General features: G+C 37.5%; 1 protein-coding gene across 3 annotated transcripts in view; it reads right to left on the bottom strand.

Moving 5' to 3' along the window:
* Positions 1-12,455, bottom strand: part of Arhgap32 (Rho GTPase activating protein 32) — a 234,202-nt gene that overhangs the window by 51,896 nt on the left and 169,851 nt on the right. For all 3 annotated transcript variants that reach the window (XM_031343500.1, XM_031343498.1, XM_031343499.1), the window contains one exon: positions 4,617-4,698. In XM_031343500.1, coding sequence (XP_031199360.1) covers positions 4,617-4,698 — 82 coding nt within the window. The remainder of the gene's footprint in view (positions 1-4,616; positions 4,699-12,455) is intronic.

Here is a 12,455-nt window from a genome sequence, read left to right as displayed (position 1 = left end):
AAGACCAAACATCATGACCATGTTCCTTTTGCTTCAGGCTTCAAAGATGGTATCCTAGCTTGCTTCTGTGATAAAATACTATGACCAAAAGCAACATAGGGAAGAAAAAGTTTGTTTCAACTTACAACTCCCAATTCACAATCCACCGCTGAGTAACAGTCAGGGCAGGGAGTCAAGGCAGGAACTGAGGCAGAGGCAATGGAAGAATACTGCTTATTGGCTTGCTCTCTATGGTTGCTTTTTATATGACCAAGGACCACCTGTCCACAGTAGGCTGGGTCCTCCCACATCAATATTAATCAAGGAGGTACCCCCACAGCCTTGCCCACAGGCCAGTGTGGTAAAGACGCATTTTCTCAATTAAAGTTCCTTCTTCCCCATGACTCTAACTTGTGTCATCTTGAAGAAAAAAAAAAAAAAAAAAAAAACCCTAACTAGCACAGATGGTTTAACAAACAAAAAGAATCATATAAATAGACATAAGGACAGAAGTCTGGTGATAATCTAATTAGATGCAAAAAGGCCTTTGATAAATCTGAGAAATAATGAAAATTCTTGATAAAACTGAAGAATAAGAAGGGACATACTTCAATATAATAAAGGATACCTATGGCAAACCTATAACCAATGTTACAATAAGAGGGGAACTGACAGCATGGCCTCTAAATCAGGAGAAAGGTAAAGGTATCCAATCACTACACTCTTAACTCAGTACAGTCCTTAAAGTCCTAACTAAACGGTAAAGCCTGAGAAGTGTCAAAGGAACATAAACAGGTAAGGGGCACATTTTCCTTTTTTGCACACAACTTAGAAGACCCTACAGAACGGCCCCCAGAAGACTCTTAGATCTAATAAATAAACACTTTTAACAAGGTAGAAGGTACATAATCAACACATAAAAGTCAGGAGCTTTTCTATACACCAACAATGAATGTGCTTGAGAAAGACATCAAGAGGAAAGAAAGCAATTAGCAGAGTGAATAGATGGTTTACAGAACAGCTTAAAATCTTGGTCAACTACACATATCAGAAGAAGTTACCATCTAGAATACAAAGATTTCCTCACAAATCATTCAATCAATAAATGGGCAAGTAAATTAAACAATTCTCAAAAGAAGAAATACAAATGGCCAATAAACACATGGATCACCTAGGTGATTCAGATATATAAATATGCCTAAGAGCATATTTATGGTGTTTCTAAAGAGACTTAACAGGGGGAAAACTTACTCTGAAAGTGGACAGTACTGTCTCATAGACTAGATTCCCATACTGAATAAAAAGGGAAAAGAGGAAGGAGCCAACTGCATTCATATCTCTACTTCCTGGCTGAACTGGCTAGTTTTATGCCACAAGCTGAAGTCACTTAAGAGGAGGGAACCTCAACCAAAACAATCCCTCCATAAGGTAGGCTATAAACAAGCCTTCAGTGACTTTATTAGTGACTGATAAGGGAGGGCCTAGCCCATTGTACGTGGGCTGCTGGTCCTAGATTCCATAAGAGAGCAGGCTGAGCAAGCCATGTGAGCAAGTTACAAGGAACAAGCCAGTCAGTATGCCTCCATGGCCTCTGCATCAGTTCTTGCCTCCAGATTCTTGCCCTGTCAGAGTTTCTGTCCTGACTTCCTTTAAAGATGGCCAATGATGTAGAAGTGTATAAGCCAAATCACCACTTTCCTCCCCACGTTGCTTCAGTCACTCTGAGACATGGACCCACTACCTCCCATCCCCCTAGCCAGGCCTTCCCTAGCATGGTGAACTATGAGCCTCCCAAACCTAGGTTAACACAAAGCCTCCTACTTAAGTTGCTTTGTCAGGTTTTTTGTCACAGCAGTGAGAACAGTGATTAATACACTGCTCTTGGACACATATCCAAAGGAAGTTACACCAGCAGACCATAAACACATACACATTCATGTTTATTGTTGTAGTGTTCACAACAGCCAAAATACGGAACCAGGTGAGATTGGCCATCAACAGATGAATCATTTTTTTTAAAGTGGGGTACATACACACATCAGCCATAAAGAAGACTACTCCCAGGTGTGTCAAGTTGACAACTGAGATTAGCCATCACATAGTGATTTATAAGAAAATGGATGAAACTGGAGTCATTGTGTAAAGCAAAATAAGCCAGGCTCAGTAAGGCAGCTATCACATCTCTCCTCACAAGTCAAATCTAGATTTAAATATATACACTGTGACATGGAGTAGGAAAGTAACTACAAGTTGGGGAGGAAAGTACCTAAAAATAGGGAGAAGTAAGAGAGGGTAATGGGGAAGGAGAAGGCCGAGTTCACACATGCATTTTGTCACGTGAGATCTAAAAGGACAAAACTCTGTCTGGTCTCCCTCAGTTGTAGAATCTAGACAGCACAAAAGCAGACATCTATTTAAAGGGAAGACCACTGAGGGGGAGAACAGAACAGGTAAGGGTAGTTGTGAGTGAATATGGACAAAGTATAGCAGTGTATATCTATGTATCATTATGAAACCCATTATTTTTACATTAATCAAAACAATAATTTTTTAAAAACCTATATACCAGAAAGATGAAAACATGTCTAAAACTTACATGTGATTGTTGATAGCATTCAGAAATAAAAACAACACACAAATAGTCAAATGTAAAATTATAGCTACATTGCCACATGGAAAGCTTTGAAAACATTATACAGAGTGAAGGAAGCCAGCTATAAAATATAAAACATCTAGAATAAAAAACCCATACAAAGAGAGTAGAGCAGAAGAGCTTCCAATGCCTGCTAATTTCTTTTGGGGATAATAAAGACAACCAAAACTGTCTTTACAACTATGAGGACACTGAAGACCTTGAAACATTTTTTATTTTATAAATATGAAGCTGTTTACTTGTGTGCATGTGTGTGCTGTATGTAAACACGTGGGGAGGACATATTGTGAGAGGACAACTCTGTGGGGTCAGCTCAGCTCCTTCTACTTTTACATGACCTCTGGGGATTACATGACAAGCATCTTAGCCTGTGAAGCCATCATGCCTGCCAGCCCTGAATTAAGAATTTTAAAAGGGTGAACTTCATGGTACAAAAATTATATTTAAAATGCCTTTTACATGATTAATGCCATATTGTAAATGAAACACAATCATCGAAACTACTGATAAATATTTATCAATCAAATACCCTAAAGAGGACAAAATTGCTTGAAAATGAGAGAGAATCCTGGCTCAAGCAGAATTGCAGACAAGACTGTTCTGAATAATTTTCTTTACTGAGAAATAAATTTAGTCTCCCTAAGATAAACAAATGGGCATGAGAGGAACTGGAACAATGACCCCTAACCCATGACAAGACACACTGTGAAAGACACCTCCCCTTCAGCATGCTTGGCATATGTTGCCTCATGTGCTGAGAGCTGATGGAGGGGAGAGTGCTCGACAGGAAACAGGAAGTTTTTCTTTTGCTGCTTCAAAACTGTGAGTCTTAAACTCTCAGGGTGCTTCAGGAAAAAGTTCAAATGAGTTTTGGGACTCAGAAATTTCTTCTTTTTCCATTAAAATAAAGAGAAAGAAACAAAGGAATGTAAGATAACTAGGAAAAGTGAATTTCACTACTTATTCCCTCCGAAAACTTATTCTGTTTTCGTTTTTCTTTTTAAACATTTATGCCAAGCCATGCAGCATACAGCTCTAAACCTAACACTCAGTAGGCAAAGGCCGGAAGACTGAAGGTCTGTGTAGAGCTGCCCTATTCAGTTAGACCACTTCTTTAAAAAATGAAAATAAAAATACATATGAAACCAAGCATCCTCCACTAGGACTTCAGCAGAATCCCGCCCAGGTAAAACCTCTCACATACATTTAAAAATCCCCATCTCTTCATTCCTTAAATCACAGCTGCTCTACCTTTGTAGCCGGTGGTGCACATTTACATACTATAAGTAAGCTACATGACTAGAAATGCTATTCAAAATTGTTTTATGCCCATTATTGCAGATATAACACATGCTCTTTGCATCTTTTAATTCGTAACTAGTCATACCACTCAGATTAGGTAGGTTGGTCAGCCTGTCAGTCTGTCAGCCTGCCTGTCTCTTTCTCTCACTCTCCGTGTGTGTGTGTGTGTGTGTGTGTGTGTGTGTGTGTGTGTGTGTCTGTGTGTGTCTGTGTGTGTGTGTCTGTGTCTGTGTCTCTGTATGCGTACGTGCTATTTGAAAAGCAGTCTCATATAGCTCTGGACTCAGTCTCACAATGTAACTGAGTCTGGTCTTGAACACCTGATTCTCCTGCCTCTACCTCCCATATAGTGGGATTACAGATGGAAGCCAGCACAGCAGCATCCCACGTCACTTCTCTAACTTTTACTCACCTTATCCTACTAGATAACTGTAAAAGAAAATAATAACAAAGCTTAAGCCAACCCACAGTCCACTAAAATTACACAAAAATGAAATGCACATAAACCTTTGCAACATGCTCTACAAAAAAGGAAAGCACTTGAAAATCAAAATCATATAAAACATGTGTTACATCAATAAATGCAAAGAATAGCAAAGCAAGCAAAACATTCTCTCAAAATATTCTGCATGTATCCGCAACCACTGGCCACAGTGACACAAAGGGAAAAGCGTGAACTCACCTGGTTTTGGCACTGAGTTGGTCACTGACTGAGGAACTTTCTGGTTAATTAACTCGACACAATGACCAGGGAAGAGTCCCACCTAAAGAAAAGCAACAAAGAGAGGATTCCAAACCAGCAAATAGACCAGTGTGTGAACACTGCCAACTCAATTCCAGTAATGTACTCCGCAGCCCTTCCCAAATGATTCTAATATTCCAAGGCCCTGGATACCAGATGACAGTCACACAAACAAATAATAAACAATCTGTTGCTATGAGTATATGAAGCTATGTGTAGTTTTCAGTCCAAATATCCAAGTCTGCTTTGTTAGTTTTGGTTTTAAATGCCTCAAGTTTCTTTTATATCAACCAAAATATCTAATCTGACTACAAAATAAGCATCAAATAAGTAAAATTATTACTAGCTAATGATTTACTTTGCTGAGATCTTAATCTAGTGGCACTTATATCACTACAATCAATGTTTGACTTTTAAAGACTGACACCAAGCCATAATTCAAATTGTTTTGAGTCCCTTCTTCACCTTCCTATGGCTTTCATTTAAAATTAGCATAGTAAAAGTAAATTTCTGAAATATTGACTCATTTAAAATTACAAAAGTCACTATTGCTAAGGAATCAGCACAGCAGGTAAGAAGGAAGGAAGAAAAAGGTTATTGCTCCCAGTGCCTCAGACTGCACTGCACAGCATGCTGCCCTTACATCAGCGCTGTCTGCACAGTCTTGGATGAAACCCCAACAAGGTGTATCTAGAAAATGCCGCGTTCCAGGCACTCGGAGGTATGATGTGGCCAAGAAGTGAATAAGGAGATAAACACTCTGGAGAAAACGTATATGAAAATCTTTACCAATATTTATAGATGTTTCCTCAGATAGGGTTAAAAATGGGACACCATGCAGCAGATGTTAAAGGCGAAATATGAAAACTCCATCACGCTGCATCTCCCTTTGTTGACAGACTGAGGAAGAATGAGGCTCTTCCAAGAGCGTGACTCATAAAGTTCTGAGCTGTATAGCTTCCATCTGTGTGGGTTATTTTCACAGACTTGTTTGCTACATTATTATTTTAATTTCTGGATGAATATTCTATGGTACTTCTAAAAACTATAATGACATAACCACAGAGTGAGTTGAAAAGGAGTTGTTAATAGATTATCAGTTTTGCTTAAAATTTTTGAACTGGGGATTATTAAAGCCATGTCTTACAAAATGATGTACTAAATATGTTTTATTAATAAAATTCTTCTAACATATATTTTACTCAACTCCTGTTTCTACAAACAAGTAAAATCCTTCTAAGATGGGTTAGACTATATAAGAACCAATTAGAAAAAAATCCTTCCCTTTTTTTCCTTGTATATATTCTACAAGAGGATGTGTGGCACACAGACTGACATTCCTGTCAAAAGCAAGAGGTCCAATCTTGAATGTACTACTTGCTGCATTAAGTAAGCAACTTGGCCTCTTTGTAATTCAGTTCTTTTCTCCAAACACAATGATAATAATTATCTCATAAGGGTGTGTATGAGTATTAAACAGATTAGTCTAACTAGAATGCATGTAGTAATCACGACTATATGCTGTTATTATCCTAATACGCGGTCTAATGAAGACTTCAGGGCTCTAGCTCCTATACCAGATGAATAGCATATTATACCATCTTTTTTCTCTGTGTGCATAAGCTAAGTCACTCTTAAATGTCATTCTTCCCATAAGAGCTTAATTCAGTTCAATTTATAAAACACCTGAAATTTTGCATAAAGACTAGCTTGGAAAATAGCTCACTCACTTTCTAGGCTCTGGGCCTTGAGTAAACAGCTTAGCTTCTCAATTTTTTAAACGAGGAATCGCACCATGTACACTGCCAGAGTTAACGTAAAAATACCTAGCCTAGTTCTTGAACTCAGGTGTTATATGAAACTCGGCAAGTAAGGAGTTTCTGATCAATTCCCTATGAAAACTGCCCAAAGCTTGGTGAGTTTCTTCAGAAGACTATGTTATTGTGTACACTGTGTTTATCTTTTAAGTTTGTTTCAAGGTACAATTTAAGCATATGGAAAAATTCCATTCCCACCCTGAGCAGATCTACAGCAGATTAACTGAATACCTCACTGTAATCCCTTTTTTGGCACACCCCTTCACACACTGTAACATTAGCAAACCAAATATTGGGTTCTAGATTTGGCACTCCAGTGAAATTAATGCATATGTGAATATAATAGGAGTCAGGCTACTCTCCTGTCTCTCTTGTACTTTTAGGCATCTCAGCCATCACCTAACCACAATGAAAGCCTAGAGAATCTTAGATGATTAGAATCTTAATGATGGTTAGCTTTTGTCTAATCATCATTAAGCTGCTGACTGCACTATAGACAGCATCTATCTTTTTTCTTATTTTTCTTTCTTAAGTATCCCTAATGGTTAAAGGATCTAGTATTTAAAACAGTTTTATATATTTGTAGAAGGCAAACAGAATCTGTGTTCCTATTATAAATAATCCACTATAAACAAATGAAACTATATTCTGTTGCAAATATTATTCAGTAATATAACTAACACTGAAAATACAGTTTTATGTGTGTGTGTGTATGTGTGTATGTGTGTGTGTGTGTGTGTGTGTGTGACAAATATTTATTCCAGCACATAGGAAATTCTAAACCACTCGATGTGTTAGGTGGTGAACATATCTACAACCCTGGCAACTGGACCTACTTACTGTACCATCTTGTTTCTTATCTTATTCTGCATCAGTGCTGAAAAGAGAATCATGCCTTTCAATCATCTGGGATCAAAATAAAGTTCAGCGTTGGAGAGAAGATAGCAAAGAGGCACAAAGAAAGATATTAAAGGTAGAAAAAGAATGATCTTGAGGAAAGGCTGGGACAGAGTCAGGAGGGGCTTACACAAGAGGAGTAAGAAACATTGTCAGTAGTTTCTCCTTAGGTTTCTGCAATAAAGCAAAAGTCGAGAGAGAGAGTATTATACCTGGGAGTGTGCTGGTGTTTAATAACAGCTCCCAGGGAAGAAAACGGCTTTGATTTATGGCCTTTGCTAGTGTTTATGGGACAAGCACCCCGTCACAGTTGGTTTTAAAGTACCAGTGGGGCACAAGATTGAAAGATGATATGGAGTAGCACTTGGTTATATAATATCTGTATCACACAAGCCCAAAAGAAGAATGCACCCTCAAAAACACAAACAATCAGACAATAGGAGAGCTAGGAAATACTGTAGTGTACTACCGTTCATTCATTGTGAAGTTGTATATTGCAAATTTTAGCAATGGTTGCATTTAACAACTGCATTAATTCACTGGGTTTTGCAAGAGACTCCAGCTCACCCCTAATCTATAGCTATCTACTTGTTCCTGTTTCTGTTCCTGTCCACACCGATAGCTCAGAGAATCACTTCTAGCAGGATGAAGCAGCAACCAAAATCTAAAAGAGAATTACAACCTGACAGCAGCAACACTATCACTGACATCACAAAGCCTTTAAGTTTACCTTATGGCGAGAGAAACAAGGGTTTCAAGAGAGCAAAGGCTCTGAGGAAGCACAGCTCCATTGCTGCTCAGTCACACAACATTTCTTCTATGGGACTCATTTGGCTTCAGAAAGCTAAAACTCCAGTTTCTTATTTTCTCAGCAAAATTTCCTGCCCCCTAAATCTCTGGTGTTTCTATTTTATAATCAATGCTAAAATTTGAGAAATTCTAATGCGTTCTTGCCTGTATTTTTCCTTGGTTTTTTCTATCCAGTATGAACACCCTGTTGGCCATTTGAACATTTAAGCTAATGCCCTCAATTTCTTTGCATATTAATCTTGTACCAAACCACATAAAACAACACCCCAAAGAAAATTAATACTTTTCTATATCTGTATGTTATATTTCTAAAGAAAATCACATACCTGAGAATATTTAAACCAACAGGAATTCTTAGAAATTCAAATTTTTCCCCTTGCCACAACCATTCTTGGAGAGCCTACTTTGTTTTAGACTGACCCCAGTCTGACCTCCAGGCCCTTCCCACCACCATCTCACACAAACAGATAACAGGTCACTGTTTAACAGTTTAAAATTTTTCTGTTTAACGTTTTAAAACTAGATCCAACTCTCTGTTTCTAGTAAGTTGCTAGAAGAAGAAAACAGTATTTTTCAAAAAGGAAAAGACAAAACAAAACAAACCAGGCAGAAGCTACTGCAGTAAGAGATCTCAAAAGCAGACAGTAAGTTCGTAACCCCTTAGTTCATTTGTGGTTGCACTTGCTGGTGTTGAACAGGTCTGGCTCTGGGTTCTACTTAAGTCACTCCTCTCCCTATATATACTCTTCATCTCCCACAAAAACACATCATGCTGTCTTCTGCAATACCCACTCTCTAATTTCCATTAGAAAAAGATAGCTCTACAGCCTGACAGACTGGTTTGAGATTCAGAACTAAGGTCAGAGATTGGGATATCAATCTTGAAGCTGACAGAAACATGCTATTTAAAGCTCCAGGAGTAAAAAGGAGCCCAGAGTACAGGGAATGAGAAGTTAATTCTCCCCAAAATGTAGAGCTCGAATATTAGAGCATAACCTGGTCCAAGCAACAGAAAAACAGCCAGAACTTGTAAAGTACTGTGTCACCTCAGTCAAGAGAAGAAATGTCAGGAAGACAGCAATCTGATACTAATGAAAGCTTACATATGAGAAATAAAAAGAGTCATACAAATATTTGTGCACTATGCCAGAAACCACACATGATGTCATAGATTTGGGTTTAGGAGTACACTTGTGATTCAAGGCTGTTCAAGAAAACTAGAGTCTACCTCCCCAGAATGCAAATAGTGAGCAGAAGACAATTAAAATCTAAGGGGACTCTGTCTTCCCTCTGCCTAATGAGGTCATAAAAATTTGGAGAATTTTACTGAAAAAATTCCCAGTAAAACGTTTCTGCATTCATTCACAATGACCAAATCGTAATTAAAAATCAAATACCAATGAATCTAAGCTGTCTCTGTCTCATAGAACTGCAGTTTGGGCTCTGAATTCAATTGGCAAACAATGAAGTGCATGCTTTTAAAATCACATTGTGACAATTTCTGACACCACAGTCAAGGTAGCTTATACAAACATAATTAACCCAAAGGTTTCCTTGTATCTCCTCCTTCCTCACATCTCGTGCCCTCTACCCTTGCTGCCAGGCAAACCCTGGTTGCTACAACTACACATTACTTTGAACTGCCTATCACTTCCTATGAATGAAGCCCTGTGGAATAAAGCTGTGCTATCTCCTTTTATACAGCATTATTTTAAAGATCACTCATGTTGCTACATAAAAAAATTATTAAATCCTTTTATTCCTAAGTAAATCTTCATTGTATGCATGCTATCATATCCTTATTCATTAGTCTATAGATCACAAATAATATCGTTTATAGTCTTGGTCTATTGTATATAAAGCTGCTATAAACATTCATGTTCAAGCTTTTGTATAAACATAGTCTTTCTTCTTGTGTAATCATTAGGAATGCAATAGATATTCAATTCATCTAAAACTCCACTAAAGTATAAACCAAACTGGCACGCAGCCCTACCTTCCAGCATTGGGTAAGATTCTAATTCTTCAGCCTTGCTACTTGAGTTATGGGGCTCTGCTTCATTGCTTTTACCTGTGCTTTTCTAAGCATTATTGGTGTGGAAAATCTGTTATGTGCTTGTCATTCAAGTTCTTTGGTTATGTATATGCACTAATTTTTAACTCATCTTTGAAACCAAGTTCCTTTTTTTAGTGAATCTTAGAATTCTTCATATGTTCTGTATACAAGTCCTTCATCAGATCTAACACTACAAATATTTGCTCCCAGTCTGTGCTTAACTTTATATTCTTTTTATGGTACTTTGTAGTACAAATTTTACAATCTGATAAAATTAAATGTATTTTACAAAGTATTCTTTTGACATTATATTTAGAAAATTTTTCCCTAGCCCAAAACCACAGAATTTTTTCCTGTCTTTCATTTGAGGAGTTTTAAAGTTCTTCTTCTGAGTATGTGATCCATTTTGAGTCAGTTTTCACAGTTGATGCAACATATAAACTAAAGTTCATTTTGGAGGCAAAATGTTCCTCAATTGAACTGACTTCTGCTGGTTAGAATCACTTCTCCTTGTATATGTGGGTCTACTTCTAGACTCTGCTCTGTTCCACTAAGCTGTCTTTATTTGCATCAACACCACAAGCTCTTGATATGGAAGTTCTATGCAGAGCTTCACTTTGTGCTTGCTCTCAAACTGGTTGTTTTTCAAATCCCGTCTGGTTTTCTATCTTACATCCTCTGCATTCTCATGTGAATTCTTTAATCTACTCATCAATTTCTATAAAAAGAGCTTGTAGGGATTTTTAACTAGGATCAATCTGTGAAGAAAAAGAGCCTACCAACACACAATCACAATACATCTTTACATTTACTTTGGCTGTCTTTTATTAGGCAGTAAGGTTCTGCAGTATACAGCATACACATGTTCACATCTCTCTTTAGAGACAGCTTTAAGACTATTTTCTATTGCAATTATAAATGGCCCTTGTTAAGCTTTCTCATTAAATACCATTAGGTTTGTGGACTCCCTTTAAAGGAGAAAGCTCTCTTGTACTAAGAAGATTATGTCTACATGTTGTGTATTTTAAAGACAAAAATTATGTTGCTTAAATATTTTATGTGTGAAAGTTTTGTTTTGGAAATTGTTTATGCACATAGGTAGAGGTATTATTTGTAACTTGTTTCAGAGTCAAACAAAAAGTCTTAGAAGATACTTACCAAGCAGAGAGAAGGTAGAGTTTGAAGAACTCATTAATTACTACACATGACTGTCTCATCAATGGCTTCTGTGAGACTGTCAGCCATCACTTGGTAGGCTATGTTCTGATGGCATAAAGTAAAATGAACCTAGGGAGCAGCAAACTCATCACTGAGTATCAGTGATGACAATGGCACCAACCTGAAAAGTGTGTATGTCAGCAATGAGTGAAAATATATACAATTTACACATGTCTGTGACCTAAGGCAGAGCTGAGGCAAAGTCAGAGTTCAGTTCTGGATTTGTAGTATTCTAATCATGACTGCATCATACAAATACTGTTCATATTAAGTAAAACAATTTACCTAAATTTCTTTGTCTAGATTTTTTTCTTTGCATATATGTGCATGTGTGTGTACTTTGCCTGAATGTATGTGCCTGTCTGAATGTGTATGGGTACACATGGATGTGAGCATATATGTATACAGGTGTGTTTGGAGATAGGATTGATATTGGTAATCGTAATAACTCTTCCTCCTTAGTCTTCTCGAGGCAAGGTCCCACACTCAGTGAGCTTTTCCACACCCAGTCAGCATTTCCTATATTCTGAGAATCTGAACTTTGGTAGTCTTGAGTGTGTATGAAGCAATCTAACAACTGAGCCATCTCCCTGGTCCTGTCTCTAGACTCCTATCACTTAAATAACAGTTTAGAAGCAGATGGCCCACTGTCATCTTATCTACAGAGAAATCTATGATTTTTACAAGTAAAGAAGTAGAGGTCACTACTGTTCATTAATTGCTACTGTGATCTATCTATTCTTTACCCAAAATGCCTGTTTGTATGTGGGCTCTGCATTGAACAGTAGACTGTTTAAGTTTTTTTCCATGTACGATAAAAAGACTCTGCATCTAAAGTTGTGAGAATTAAAGGTTAATGAAAAACACTATGAACAGCTTACATATGCACTTATGAAATGGCTTCTAAGGTATCATGTATTCCCTCTGCTCTTGAAAATATGTGATGTTCTAAATGAAATTCATTGTTACTAATATGACATC

This window comes from Mastomys coucha, unplaced genomic scaffold (genome assembly GCF_008632895.1).
Source record: "Mastomys coucha isolate ucsf_1 unplaced genomic scaffold, UCSF_Mcou_1 pScaffold23, whole genome shotgun sequence".
Classification (NCBI taxonomy): Eukaryota; Metazoa; Chordata; class Mammalia; order Rodentia; family Muridae; genus Mastomys; species Mastomys coucha.
Note: the sequence above shows the minus strand (reverse complement) of the source record. Positions and strands in the feature narration are given on the sequence as shown.